Source organism: Miscanthus floridulus, chromosome 18 (assembly GCF_019320115.1).
Source record: "Miscanthus floridulus cultivar M001 chromosome 18, ASM1932011v1, whole genome shotgun sequence".
Classification (NCBI taxonomy): Eukaryota; Viridiplantae; Streptophyta; class Magnoliopsida; order Poales; family Poaceae; genus Miscanthus; species Miscanthus floridulus.
In genome coordinates this window covers 25,650,771-25,666,409 of record NC_089597.1, presented here as the reverse complement: position 1 = coordinate 25,666,409, position 15,639 = coordinate 25,650,771, and the positions used below count along the sequence as shown (strand labels likewise).

General features: G+C 43.7%; 1 protein-coding gene across 2 annotated transcripts; it reads right to left on the bottom strand.

Annotated features, from left to right (window-relative positions):
* Positions 1 to 8,521: 8,521 nt before the first annotated feature.
* LOC136519581 (uncharacterized) lies at positions 8,522 to 12,117 on the bottom strand. Of its 2 annotated transcripts, XM_066512964.1 has the most exons (4): positions 11,591 to 12,117; positions 10,569 to 10,869; positions 8,937 to 9,010; positions 8,522 to 8,815 (listed from the first exon to the last, which is right to left on the bottom strand). In XM_066512964.1, exons 1-4 carry the CDS (start codon positions 12,113 to 12,115, stop codon positions 8,798 to 8,800), a joined length of 918 nt encoding a protein of 305 aa, XP_066369061.1. In that variant the 5' UTR covers positions 12,116 to 12,117; the 3' UTR covers positions 8,522 to 8,797. The 2 variants fall into 2 exon arrangements, with proteins under 2 accessions (XP_066369061.1, XP_066369062.1); XM_066512965.1 differs by lacking the exons at positions 8,522 to 8,815; positions 8,937 to 9,010 and adding an exon at positions 9,500 to 9,862.
* Positions 12,118 to 15,639: the final 3,522 nt, after the last annotated feature.

Here is a 15,639-nt window from a genome sequence, read left to right as displayed (position 1 = left end):
ACACCAATTCTTATAGCAGGGGTAAGAATGATAATTTCAAGATATCGGACACACACTTGGCATTCCTTAAAGGATAAAATAGAAAAGAAAGGATAAAAGAATAATCCTAAGTCGAGTAGGCATTGGTCTAATATAGTCATACAAAGATTAGTTGATAATCATACAAATTATATAATTAGTTTTAGGGCTAAGTGTGAAATAGGTCGGGAGGCCACCGAGTACTGGTCTGCCAATAACCTCATGTGACAATTTAGACTCCTACACCCTAAATGAACGTGGGGGTTATGAAGGACGGATAGGGCTATCACCACCTACCACCAACCCCTCAACCAGAGAGAAGGACAATGCATTCACCTATCTCTCTATACCCAAGCACCACGCTTGCGTATACAGAAACTACCCAAACCCCCTCGAGTCCTCGACCCTACGGATCGATAGGTAAAGAACTTGGGCACACCTGACGACACGATAAACCACCACCTCAACTTAGCTCTAATTCTAATTATTTAAGTTATATGATTGTTTAAGCATAAAGTTAAGTGTGCTATTCTCATGACACATAAACTCTGCACTAGTTCATATATCAAGATCATAACACAATAATTATACTCTAGTTCATAAGTATGACTATAATAAAGTGAAGACATGACTTTGGAAGAACCCATATTGATATTCATACCAAAAATCTCTTCTTCCAAGGAGCCAAGCCCTCCAAGGTGGCTTTACCTTGCTCTAATACAACTAAAAGGTAAAACTAAAGAGAGTAGAGAGTGAGGTGTTTTTCAATGTGGTGTGTGTGTTGAGAGGGGGGTTGCCCCTCTATTTATACACAGCTCTAAGGTGGTGCTCTAGCTATTCTTGGTGCAAAGCCCTAGGCTACACCACCTTAGCATGGAGCCATGCCACCGCCTATCGAAGGAGAGGCAGGGCGGCATCCAAAAGGGAGCGGCCGCCCCCTAGGAGCGGCCGGCCCCTGACCGAGCCGCCTCGCCACCACCTTCGTGTGGTAGGCCATGGGCTGGTCATGGATCACTACTCCGTGGGTTTTTACCTAATTTGAATTGAGTTGATGGGCGTCTCCCTTGTTCCTTTGCGCAAATCAACATCAGAAAATGCCTTTTGGTGATTTATTCCATATATTTGTGTTTGTGACCTATAAAATAATGTTCTCCAAATACATGGGGAACTTGGTTAATAGTAAATGCATATGTAATTAAGTTTGCCAATTTCTCCTCTTTTTGTAACTTAATTGACAGTCGGATTTGATCAGTAGTGACCGCCAACAAGCTCCCCCAAGCTAACCTTTGCTCATCCTGAGCAAATAGCTAAGTTATTGGTTGTCGATCAGTAGTTGTTACGATGATGAATATAATTCACAAGTGCCATGGCTATAACAAAGTATTCTTCCTTAATTTAAATAAGTTGGCATTCTATCCACCCTTTTAACTTAATCCCTATGGGGCTTATTGCTTTTCCAAGTCTTAGGTGGTTGCAAGATAGAATGGTTTAACATAATTACTAATTATTCATTCTTTGATCAACCTTTTATCCGGAGGTTTTATGAATTTTGCAAAATAAAATGTAAGTTCCTCAAATGATTCACTCAATCGCTCAATGTGTATGATCCTCACCAAGGCATTGTTTTACCTTCTTTTCATCCTATCTCTAAAAGGCTTTGAGTGGAGTTTTAGGTAGGTATGAATAAAAGGCATGCTTACATCACATATATTGCTAAGTCAAAAACTAGATCCAAGGAGATGCAAGTCATACACTTTAATCAAGATATGCTAGTGTGTGGAATATTTTCCTAATCCTAATATTTTTGGTACTCCTTTGATCATGACTTTCTCTCTTTTTGATAATTATTTAGAAGTATGGGCTATCTCTTTTTTCCAATAATTTGGAACTTTCATGTGTTCCATATATATATATATATATATATATATATATATATATATATAATTTTGCTATTTTGAGAGCTTCATATGTCTCTTTTTTTTAACATAGCCCCATACTTCTTTTTGGCATATGAAAACTTTTGAGAGAAAGACTCATGACAAATGAACAGAGTTTATTTTAGGCGGATGGAAAACATGTTTTTACGTAACTCTCAGTGTAAGAATCAGCATTTTTATTTGTGGATGTACGTGAATCTTGATCATGGGTGCATGACAAGAATTTTAACAAGGGTCACAACAATTTGACAAAACTCAATGTGAATATAAGCAACATATGACTAAGGTTTTGAATTTGAATCATGTCATATGGTCATGGTAGGAATTCATAACCATTGAGGAACTTTTGATTTTAGTATTTTTTAAATGAAAACTCTAGATGTCAAGTTTCTCTTAGAATAAAGTCATAGCATATTCTATTTGACATATCATAACTTGCAATAACTTAGAAATGGATCATGCTTTTGCAACCCACAAGTTCCAAGTTTTTAGGATGGGATATTTTTAACCAACAAACTTAAATCTTGGAGGATACTAAGTTATAGCCTAGGCACAGATGAATTATAGATAGAGCAACTATTCATCATTTCAACAAAAGAGAAACCAAACATTCTTAAATCACATATGGGAGTGGAATATTTTTGTTCTTCATATCTCATCATTCTTTGAGTATAAGATGATAAAATAGCTAAAAGAAATGTGAGATACAAGTTACCTCTGTAGGAGTCCTCCCCAAAGCTAACTCCTAACTTATGGTCTGTGGTTCAGCAAGGAATGCTGCTGGCGGGTGGACGCTGTAACCTGATTTGTGATTTATGGCCTCCTTTTGAACGTGCTAGGAGGCTCCCCCAAGCTTGTCTTATGGTGCCATCAAGATAACAAGACAACCATACTTGGGTTGAAAGTTTTTATTATTATCATCATCATCATCATCATCATCATCATCATCATCATCATCATCATCATCATTATTATTATTATTATTATTATTATTATTATTATTATTATTTTAATCAAGGTTTACCAAACAAGTTTTCATCTCAATTGTCATCTCAAAGACTTACCCTCATGAAGTTGATAAATTCTTGTAAGGGTCAGTCCATATGTTCAACCAAACTCTACACTTACCAGTTTCGGTTCAATGATCATGTCTAATTTGATTAAGGTAGGCTTATTAACCTAAGTGTCATGCTTAATTCAAAAGGCCTATGGAAGTATGATCAATACATCTAAACTAAGCACCATGCTTAATTTAAAAGATGTATGACCAACCCCCAAACCAAAACATACCAGCATAGAGAAAGAAAGCATGAAAAGATAAACAAGATTCATCCAACGGAGGCGAAGACATTGAATGGTGAATAAGAGAACCAAAGATTTTATTATTATTATTATAGTTTTACTATCTAATAATTTTAGGCAACTTTAAATCATAAATACGAAGGATAACTACCGATTTACCTTCGGCAAGGACTCACCATTTTAAAGTCCAATGAGTTGGACTCTTCTCCTTTCACTTTTTGCTTCATGGAGGTACATCCGTGTCCAGAGAAGTAGATGTGGATGTTGATGCTTCTACCTGCCATACCTGTTTGATCCCTTTACATGGTTGTTTCTTGGGCTGGTTTGTTTTGTCATGTTTATGCATTTTAAACCCATTGAATGGGCATCTCATTGTTTGCCCTTGAACATGAAAGCTAACATGCCCTGATCCCACGTGTAAAACTATATTTGTAGTGTTAAGAAATGGTCTCCCTAAGAAGAGGGGTACTTCCTTATTGTGGCCCATGTCTAGAACGACAAAGTCCGTGGGGATGTATGTGTCTCGAATTTTCACCAAGATGTCCATGGCTAATCCCTCTGGATTTCGTAAAGTTTGATCTACCATCTGTAGTTAGAAATCTGTAGTGGACAAAGATCCACCTAGTGTTTTATCATATGTCACCTTAGACATGATGTTGATGCTCGCTCCAAGGTCACAGAAGGCGTTGTGGAAGACATGTGGGCCGATTGAGTATGTGATTGTCAGATGGCCAGGATCTTCTTTCTTGGCAATGAATGGTGGATCTACAAAATAAATGAGGTTTTCTCGACATAGAGGCTTACCGAACCTCGTTGAGACCATTTTAACAGATTCAAGAGAAGTTTCAGGTTGCCTCGGAGTCTTTCCCAAATCAGAAATAGGTATAGTGGCAGCAAGTTGAGCCATTTGAGTTTCAATCATTTTATTAAAGCTCATTTGGTTATTGATAGAAAACGTTAAGCCTTCAATTTTAGTATTTATATTTTTAAGCATTTTATCATTAAACATCAGCTCTTTGGCAATATTTTCATTTATTTTTGCTTGGCCTAAGACCAAGTATTTCAAGGAAGGTTGATTCGAGTTGTAATTTGAGTTGAAGTTTGAATTACCTCCTTGGTATTGTGGGTGCGCGTTCGCATCCTCGCTTGGCAGCCCATAAAACGGACTTGCCTGCACCATCATGATCAACCCAGTGCGTAGTTCTAAGTTCTTGTCATCAATGTTGACAGTGGGCCCAGTGGGCATGTTGGCAATAGCGGGGATGGAGACCTCACGGAGTGACTTCTGGGCCATAGCAATAGTAGCGGATGGTGCGGGGGTGACTGGTTCGTCTGTCGGTGGAGTAGTAGAAGAAGCGGTACAACACCGGTTCTTCCTTAGGAGTGCCTCTAGATCTGCGATGTAGTTGTCCGGTAGGGAGAAACCAGTCATACACTATCCTGTTTTCATCCACAATAGGAGAAAACAAGCAAAGTTATCCTGCATAAACAATGGCTACCTTACATGCATATTACCATGAACATGTCCTACTAGATTCTTTAATCAATATGCCTTCTCCAGCAACGGCGCTAGAAATGCTTGTTGGTATTTCTTAACGTCACTACTAAGTACAGGGTTTGAATCCATCCTCAGCAATGGCGCCAGAAATACCTTGTTGGTACTTCTTAGCAACATAACTAATGTGTAGCCATGCTACTAAGAAATAGCCTTGATAGTTCCTTAACAATTTTAGATATTTATCCGCAAGTGCACGGAGCTATCATTGTAGCATTTCACCCAGAAGTATTCATGGCATCGTTATTTATATTTTTCCAAAGGAAGGCATTTGATTAAGAGTCTAGTATGGATATGAACTTGAATAATAATACTTGCAAGTACACCAATGCTTATAGTAGGGGTAAGAATGATAATTTCAAGATAGTGGACACACACTTGGCATTCCTCAAAGGATAAAATAGAAAAGAAAGGATAAAAAAATAATTCTAAGTCCAGCAGGCATTGGTCTAATATAGTCATACAAAGATTAGTTGATAATCATACAAATTACATAATTAGTTTTAGAGCGTCTCCCTTGTTCATTTGCACAAATCAGCGTCAGAAAGTGCCTTTTGGTGATTTATTCCATGTATTTGTGTTTGTGACCTGCAAAATAATGTTCTACAAATACATGTGGAACTTGGTTAATAGTAAATGCATATGTGATTAAGTTTGCCAATTTATCCTCTTTTTGTAACTTAATTGGCGGTCGGGTTTGATCAGTAGTGACCGCCAACAGTCTCACAGAATATTCCTATAACCACCTTCTCATCATCTCTTCCTTCTCCATAAACATGTTGAGAATGACTGAGGTCGTTGAATTCATGAACTAGTGGATCACGATGAAGACATAAACGTCTGATGAGCTCCATTTCTTGTTCGCTCAAAGGTGCAACTGGGCGGCCATCATCAGAATCAACGGCTCTTGTTGTGCCATAAGGCTCCTCTTCATCCGCAATATTAACATCCACACTGTTATATGCTATAAACCTTGGGTCCACATTGGTTGATGGGGGCACAAGAGGACAACCATCATTATCAGGATTGTCTCCTGCATATAAAGCATGAATATAGATAGAATTGAGACAAAGCAATGGAATGAAGGAAGAATAGCGAAAGCAAAAGTGTTACTACATCACTTACTTGGATGATTCTGGGTCAAAGGGATCTCCTAAGGGGCAGCAACTCCAAAATTGGCCCGACATTCTGCACGAACATCAGGACATACTCCAACCTCATTCGGGACGGACTAAGCATCAAGCACCAGAACCACATCTTCCACATCCACCTCACGGTTAGGTAACGGAGGGTCAGAAGGTGCCGGATTCTCCGGTTCTTGAGAGAACGCACGAGGGGGGTGAATACCCATGAAGTGTGGGATCATTGGACAACTTCCGCACAACCAAATCCAAACATTGAAACTCATTCTTCATGATAGTTTTGACATATTTGTCCCATTGAGCCTCTAATGCAATTGGGACCGACCGCCTAAAAATACGGCCTGATTTACCATAGTGAAGTACCCCCTCAACTGAGATGCCATCCTTATTTGAATTGCAATGAAGCTCATCACAAGCACTACCAAACAACTTAGAAAACAATGGCCGATCATCGAACATGAGAGGCACCCTTTGCATTCCAATAAAACTAACATTCCCAAACTTATCTTCCTCCATAGTTCCTCCATGATATAGGATGAGACAAAATTACCTTACCGCTGATGGCCGGTCGAGGGAGAGGGGTGGCCTCACAGGGCGGCTGGTGGGAGGGTTGGCGGCGGCGTCGCCAGGCGCAGCCGCTGGCGGCCCGTCGGCCGATGGGGACGCCGGGGAGAGGCGGGGGCCGCCCTCGCCGCCGATGCGCGAGGAGGATGGGGCGACGAGGGCGGCCGAGGGAGCGGACAGGGGCGCGGAGCTCTTCGGAGGTGGTGGCGCAGCCTGCTGCGGTGGCGCTGGCAGCCGGAGGTGCTGGCGCGGGCGGCGGCCGGAAGAGACAGAGAGAGCTCGTGTTGGAGTCAAGAGGAAGAGGAAGAGGAAGAGGGCGCGCGGTATAGGTATAAGACCTCGGCGCCAAGATATGTGGCTCCGACCTCGGTGTCAGGATGCGTGGCGCCGACCTACCTACCACGTCAGCGCCACTTGGATGCTTCGTTGTTCCTGACTAGGCATCTCGGCGCCAAGATCTACGGAGCCAAGTCGGCACCGATCCCCAGCGTCCAAAGATCAGTTTAGGTCGCTCAGGGGGCTAAATATAAATTTTCTTAAAAAAAGGACCAAATTGAAAAAAAAAATTGGGTCCGTAGGAACGGCTTCAAACATGCTTCTTTCACAGCGCATCGGCTCCTAGCCAATGAGGCCGTGCGGCTCGGGTCGACTCAAAACAGCCCAGGCTTCGTCCCCACCGGCGCCACCGCGTCTGCTCTGTCCTCTTTCATCCGCATCCACTTCCCCCATCCCCTACCGCCGCCACTGCCTCTGCCTCTCCCGTTCGCTGCCGTCGTTACCTTCGCCTACCTTGGTTCCAGGCCCCACGCTAACTCTGCGACAATCCGGCTCCTCGGGCGTCCAGCCACCGGAGGCAGGTCAGGTCCTCCATGGTTGCCGCAGATCCGCAGTCGCGTCGCTATGGACCATGGTGCTGATGATTGATGAACATTAGGAGCAGACCGATGGTGTTCAGGTACCCGTTGGTCAGGTATATGCCTGCCTATTGGGAAGTTGCAGATTGACTTCTCCGTCTTTCCGAATGTTTCTTAATGGTTCTGTGCTTCACTGCTGTAATTTAACAGGTTCTTTCTGAAGCCAAGGACAAATAACAGTCAGCGATTAATTGTTTTTGTTATCTAACAATTTAGTGTTATCACTTTGTTACAGAAGCTACAGGCCTAATAATTATAGCTATTAGTTATTTGGGAAAATTGATTTTGCTGTATGCCACTGTGTTGTATTCTGCTAATGCTCAACCTGCATTCCTCATTTTAACCGTGTCATGCACAATCTCAATTCAAATGCTGTCTTCTGCATGGAAGTAATGGGTCAAGGCTCCAGGTTATTGGTGTTTGACATGTAAAGGCTTCGATTTTGTTGTCCTAAGTCGCATTCATTTTGCCATTTTTTTAATCACCGTGCTGGTGTTTGATGCAGCAGCCTGAACATTTGATTGGTTTCTAGGGAGTCAGGAAGCTATGTTATCTCAAGAAAGGTGCACCTCACCAATATGGCTCAGTTTGTTGCAGCTATGGAGATACATGGTCTCGGTGATCAAGTGCAGGGGTGTTCTCTGCCCAGTCAAAACTGGAACAGGGGTTGGGCCTGGAATTTTATAAAAATCCTATGCATATGGTTGTATAAGAATGTAGTTTCATGACTGTAGGCTTTGTAATCTGAGAGCTTGTAGTGGTAAACTCAGGCTCAATTGTAATATGTACAATGTGCTTTCATATTTGAAATATATATGGTTATCCTGAATAGAAGCATGTTATATCAAATGCATATCACGTGGATGTTTTTTTTAATGCATACCTGCTGCGTGATGCAATTCATTGAAATGGATAAGCTCACTGTCTGCGATGACCTTTTATTCAATAAATATTTCTATATTTGAAATCGAACAGAGAGAATCTCTCAAACACAAATCATCTAGATGTTCCCTTTTGTGTAAAAAATCAAACTCTGTTGACAACACCAAAGCGTTGATGATTGAATGTTTCTGTGCCAAAATAATTTAAACAGAATGCTATTAATTCAACCCGTATTTAAAAAGATACAATTCAGTGACCCAAAATGGCTACTCATTGAAGTGTAACTTTCTAGCAGATTTTGACAATGTGGCATCTTGTTCAACTCCAAGCAGAAGACCAGTAAGTCCGCCTTGGATGAAAGGAGCTGACATGTTTGAAGATGACCCATACACATCATTTGCAAACATCGGCATAGTGGCATTAGCATGTCCGCCTTGGATAAACGGAGTAACCATGGTCGAAGATTGTCCATACGCTTCATTTTCAAACATTTGCATTCCACTGTTATTGCCAATGGTTCCAGCATGAAGGTCATGTGTACATAAAATGAAAATTTTTATATCAATTGCTACTAGGTAAATAAAATATGAAAAAGAAATAATGAGCCCAAGTCATGTATTACGATCAATTGTCTTGGATCACCACATTCATCTCTATTTTCTGCAACAGTTTTGGGATCTTCTCCGGTAGTCGGATCTGTAAGTAAGAAATAAAAAGAACTGCTATAGAAGTAGCCAAATGAGGGGGAAAAATAGAATGGCTAGGATCTCATTCGCATCACTTCATCAGTAAGTGAACAAGGAGAAAGATCAATTTTTAGTGAGTTTTTTGAATCGTGAAATGAAGAGTTGTAACAACCTGACCACAACTCTGATAGAAATTTGGTAATAGAACCAAAAAAAAACTTGAAATAGGGAGGTTCAGGAGCAGAGTTTTATCCTCCTGATCGTGCAGGGGACCTGAGCCTGCTGAACAAAGGACTCGGCAGAAGGGGATGAAAAATACATCTTGTGATCCGTTTGCAGCAATACACATCAGGAAAGTGACCATTCTCCAAACTGAACTTCCACTCATTTGCTGAAAATATCAAGAAAAGAAGACAAGGATGTTCTGTTTATAGCTTCAGCACAGAAATGGTGCAACCATGATTTTTTTTATGTGTCAGGAACTCAGGATCAAGGTATAGGTAAAATCAGCAACATCCTACCATCACCCAGCAGAGATGAAGATGGTAACTACAAACAGTGTTTCCTTGCAAAGCCGTTCACTATAACTTCCACATAATGCTTTCAGCATTTTTAAGTTTCTGAAACTGAAATGTCATCTCAAACCGCATCCAGTCAGTGACGCATCCAATCTAAACAATTCTCTGAAACTATCTTAACAAAAGATATCAAACAATTCGCATGCCACTGTATATATCAGGGGCAGCAATGCAAACGCTTTCTGTATCCGAAGAGATGAATTATGAAACTGTTAGAAGCTCCACTCCCGTACTCCTCTACGGTTCTGGCTCATCAAACTGTGGGTACTCTAACATCTCAGAAGCTGAATTGGCAAGGGAACAAGAAAAACAATGAGATAATTAGGGATCATATCATGGGTATTACAGCAGTGAGACCTAATCAAGAGTGGAAAGAATAGATAATAGTAGACAGTCAGCCCCAGATTGACAACTATTGGCTATTTATAAGAAAAAACACTATTGGCTATCAAGCAAAACAACTGAATGTATCCGAACTGGGGGAGATTATTGGAACAACTGAATTTCTGAACTGACCACCATGGTATGAAATGCAATTCTCACCAAACAAAGTAGACCATTACCTCAAGCACAACTTGAGTGAAGTGTTAAAAAAACAGAAAAATCAAGGAGAGGGTAGCACAGGCAGCAACTATGAAAAACTACAAAATTTCTCTGAACAACTGGGCTAAGGAACAGGCAAGTAACATTTCCTGTTGTCCGTATGACATTATGATCTACTCAAAGTCTATCATGCAAATATTTTTTACTGATCTCTTTGCATAACAAATTCAGAACAGTACAAAACAAAAGCAGAGTCTAGTTCTGAACTAGTTCTGCTGATCCCTCAAAAAAAAAAATCAGAGCTATAGAACTATCGTAAGCTATGGGCTATGTTGCATTGCAATCCACACTGGCATTACCGCTGAAAACATTAAACATCGCACATGCTGAAATCGTAAGAAGCACATAAAGTGCTGCACACTACTGCGAAAGTTGCACAGTTCTCACCTGGTGATCCGGTGGTGATCACGATGATGTCCATGGTATCTACGTTATTAGGCAGGTCTGTGATAAGCGGGATTACGAGCCCATACATGCCGGCCCGCACGCACAAGGTGATGTTCTCGTCATCCTGACGGGCCGCCACCTCGGTCCTCAAGTTGGACACGGAGCAGTCGTAGAAGCTGAATTCAGGCCAGTTGTCATGAATAATGCTCCCATCATCGCTCATCCGCACATGCTGGATCATCCGCCCCGGATACGGATGCACCTTGGCCCACCGCTTGAACAGGCCACGGCTTACATGAATCTGTTGCAATGGAACACTTGTGTTTAATACTGAACATGTCTGAAAACACATTGTACTGAGAAAGAAATATTCAGAGATAAAATTCTTTACAAATTTCTCATAAATATCAGAAAAAATATATCATTGTGAGACCAAGACCAAATCACTCAAACCCCTCTAGTACACATCATGACAAAGAACTCCAACGGTTGCTTCAACTAAGACTTGACACATATGAGTTGAGGACGTACTAACATGATCTGATGCAGATTAACGATGACACAGCAATTCGTAAAGTGACCACAATCTAGAACAGACAACAATTTCTGGATAAATGGTAGGAAATGGGAAGGTAAACAGGATTAATGTGATCAATAATTGCATCCTAAAGAACACCAAATGCAGAGGCTCGGGAATACAAGAAACCGTTACTAGAGCTTGCTAGGAGCGTGGGATACCGAATTAGAACTTTCGAGAGACTGATCGCCCAAATTTCATCAGGAAGAATTAGCAGGTTCAGTCTTGTTTCGAAAGAAGTGAAGAGTTCTATTAAGTTCAGACTTTGGAAAGAACAAACGCAAGGATTGCGGCCAGGAGAATGCAATAATCAGATTGGGCAGCTGTTGTTGCGAAAATCGACGCGAAGAAGAAACATCCATGCTTGGAAGGTGTCGCAAGAATCAAGTAACCCGTTCACGGGATGAACGCGAGCAGTTGAAAGGGGAAAGGACAGCGAACTCACCGGAGGTTGAGGTGGAGGCGGAAGGGGTAGCGGCTCCGGGCTCAGTGGGATGGCCTCGACCCTCCACTGCATCATCGTGGTCCGGCTGCCGTTCCTGGCATCGACGGTGACGACGTTGTTCCAGTAGCGGTGCCTGCCGTTGGCGCGGAGGCAGCGGTGGTCGTTGTGCAAGCGGACGTAGTTCTGGCCGGGTTCCACCCTATGGGGCATCCACACGAAGGGAGCCTCCAGGTGCGGCGAGTTGTAGTCGCGCTGGACGGCGCGGACGCCGCGGTGGCCCGGTGGCGCGTCCGGCCTGTACGACTGCGAGACGGCGAGGTACCGGCCGTAGGCGGCGCCCTGGAGGAGGAAGAAGGCGTCCCCTCCTTCGACGGGCCAGTGCTCCGCCTTCCACACCGCGTTCACGGACGGCGCGGCGCCGAGCGGGCGCAGCGAGACCCCGCGCGCGTCCTCGTCGGCGTGCACGTACTTGTCCCGCCCGCGGCTCCGCAGCCGCACGAAGCCCCCGTTCGGGAAGAGCTCCATCGTCGATCGCGGCGGACGCCGGGTGGTGGTGGTGGTGTGGTGGCGCGGCGACTGCGACGAGAGACGACCGGCGGGCTGTTGCGTGGAGGGGATTGGGAAGGGGAAGGCGAGAGCAGAGCAGGTGTTCGTTGGAATGGAACGGGACGGTTGCGTTTGGGGGCGCCACGCCGAGGCGGAGGCGGGGCTTTTCAAGTTCTGGACTCGCAAGCGTAGGTCGGTTGCGCTGGTGTCTCCTTCGGCTGACGTGTGGGGCCATTGCTGGGCCCAGATACGAGGCGGCCAGCCCGCGGTCCCACTAATCCAGTCGCCAGCTGGCGAATAGGCCTCGGCTGCTGCTGCGAATTTTGGTGAGACCGACCCATGGCGACGGCATCATGAGCCCGGGCGTCAGGATCAGCAAGGAGAGCTACTTCACCCACCCGTGAGTTTCTGAAGCTGAAAGCCTGAAAGGACAATTCCTGAACTCTGAAACTGTGGCGCACTCCGATGGCTCGTCTCGCTTGGCGAACGCGAGGCCCCGTCCACTCTCCGATCCACCTCCACGGCATAAGACATAGGGACGGCCGGACGGGTAAGAGTAAGACCCCAAGGGCAAGGCCGCCGAGGCATCGTGCTGGACTGCTGGACTGCTGGCCTGCACGGCGAGTCACTCAACACGACGCGACGGACGAGGCCATGGACGTCTACCACGAGATAGGACCGGATCGACGCACGCCGGCGTGCAAACACAGGCGGCGTACGCTGGGACTTCAACAGCGATGTGGTGACGTGTGACGCGTGATCTCCGGTATTCCTGTGGCTTCGACTGATCCAGCCGTCGAGATTGTTGTTGGGCCCGTTGCTTGTTTAGCAGTTCTGCAGAGACTGCAGATCAAGGGAACAGCAATGTAAGGGTTTACTGGTGGCAGCACTTTGTGCAGTTGACTGGAGTGTTTGGATGCAGCTACTAAAATTTAGGAGGTGTGTCGGGAGAATGTTGTATGGGGTGTTCGGATACTAATAAAAAAAACAAATTACATAATCCGTCAGTACTCCACGAGACGAATTTCTAAGCCTAATTAATCTGTCATTAGCATATGTTTAATGTAGCAAAACATTGTCAAATCATGGACCAATTAGGCTCAAAAGATTCGTCTCGTAAATTAGTCACAAACTATGTAATTAGTTTCGTAATTAGTCTATATTTAATACTCCATGCATGTGTCCAAACATTCGATGGGACATCGGCTAAAATTTAGGAGGGGCAACCAAACACCCCCTAGTGTTTTTAGAGGAGTTGTGTGAAACAGACGAACAGTCTCGGCACAATCTTTCCGGGCGTGTTTGTTACCCTGGCCAAGGGTGGCCCGTCCTTCCCACCCCAGCCAGGCCAGCCCAAGGCAGGCCAAACTAACGCAACTGCCCCTGTTTGTTTCTTTGGCCCATTTAGGAAGTGATTGGGGGTGGGAAGTTGTTTGTTTGCGTGGCTCAACTGGTAGATTTTTCCAACTACCATCAACTTCCCAAATGGGAAGGTGTTTGTTTGCCTGGACGGCTGCTGGTGCGCCAGCAACTGCCAGCAACCACCAGCAGCGGAAGCAACAGCCCTTGCAGCATCAATGAACAGCCCCAAATTGACAAGTTCAAACTCAACATTAACACCACAAGTATACCATTACATTAGCAGCTACCTAAGCCCCAAATTGTCAAGTTCAAACACAGATGAATATAACCAGTTCATAAGCTGAGCTTCATCCACAAGTAAACCACACAGACTAGCAGTAGAACAAGTAATATATTCTTGAGTGACAAAGATGGAGGAGGGGCTGGATTAGGAGAGGGCAAGTCATCAGCACCACACAAGAGATGGTTTGAGTTATTTCTTGAGTTGAATGTAGCCTGGGCATCAGCATAGGAGTAGTACTTATATGAATTACCAGGGAACCGATTCACCTAGTCATGGCACTCAGCCCAATTGGAGTAAACTCCAGGCTTATGGCCATTGAAAACCACATACCATGGACTCATCTCAGATCTGCAAAATGGAAGCTGCCTCAGTTTACTTTAGAGATTAAAGAAAATGAGCAAAGTAATGTAAACATCATTGACAGCAGTGTATTACAGGCCTCAGTCATGTGGTTGATTGTCACATACCACCAATTCACTTCTTGTGCCTTCTCCAGATGTTTAACCAAACTATAATTTGGTTTATGCAACAAGAGAAGACGCAAGAAGCAAAGTTTATGGCCTGCATCGTAATCCATCCAACATGGAACACATCATTGGCAAAGATCAATGTTGGCCTCAGATATATTGAAATTCATATGTCATTGTTATAGAATCAAAGGTGGCACTAATGAAGTCAGAAAAAGATCAAGGCAGCAAAGAATCAAGCACTGGGCAATAAAACTCAAGCACTGGACAATACAAACTCAAGCACTGGGCAATACAACTCAAGCACTAGACGATACAAACTCAAGCACTGGACAATACCAAAACGGAGTGTTTGTTTGCCTAGACATAGCAGTTAGCAGCCAACAAACACCCAGGGCTGCAGCTTAGAAGGAAGAACCAAGAACAACAGAATCAAGAAGAAGATAGTGCCACCTCATCATACTATTTCATCATCATAGGCCTTTCCCAAATCCTCACCTTCACAACCCAGTTAACAAATCCAATGGTCAATGGTTGCATAGCATGGGACACGCCCATCCTCAGCTAGCAACATGAGAATAGCATATCATGAAGTTAATTGGGAATAGACGTATCCCATGGTGTTTCAAACCATGAACCAGAAGCAAAACAACAAATGATGACAAAAACTTACCAGTAGTGGTGAATGGCTGCACATCATGAGATGCACCCATCCCCAGCTAGCCAAATGATGAAACATCAATACATCAGATAGTTAATTGGGTATGGATGTATCTCATGGTGTGGCAGACCAGCCAACCAAAAACCAAAACTGGAAATAGAATAAATAGGAAACTCATGTATAAATACATTAGGACATATGAATATCTAAATAGTTCCAACCAGTCATGTCCATCTCAAGCCTTACCAGTTCAAGTACCAACAGACACTGCTGGCATCAACAACAACAAATATTACATAAATATGGTTAGCCACCCCCAAAACGAGCAACCAAAAAACCCAAAAGGACAGGTGCTAGTAAGTCAAGCTACCTTGCTGCACAAAAGGCCCTAAATCACTGCACAAAAGATCAGGGAAGGAGAGTGGTTAAGGAGGGTTGAGAACATATAAGGGTTCTCAACTGCTTCTCTCCTCTAGCTTGCTATAGAGGTAGAGTGCAAGCATCCTAGATGTAGTAGTGCTTGGCCAGGAAGTTCCTAAGCCAGATCACCCTATGGCTGTCCACCATGTCCACAAATCCCTTACCCTGTGCCTTGTTGTCCAGAAGGTGGCTGAATGCCACAATCAAGGCCTTCTCTGTGAACCCAGGCATGTCCATCACAGCATGGTAGAGATCAGCATCAACATGAGCAGGCCCAGTCTCCCTCAAAGCATTGGCCACATTGTTCACT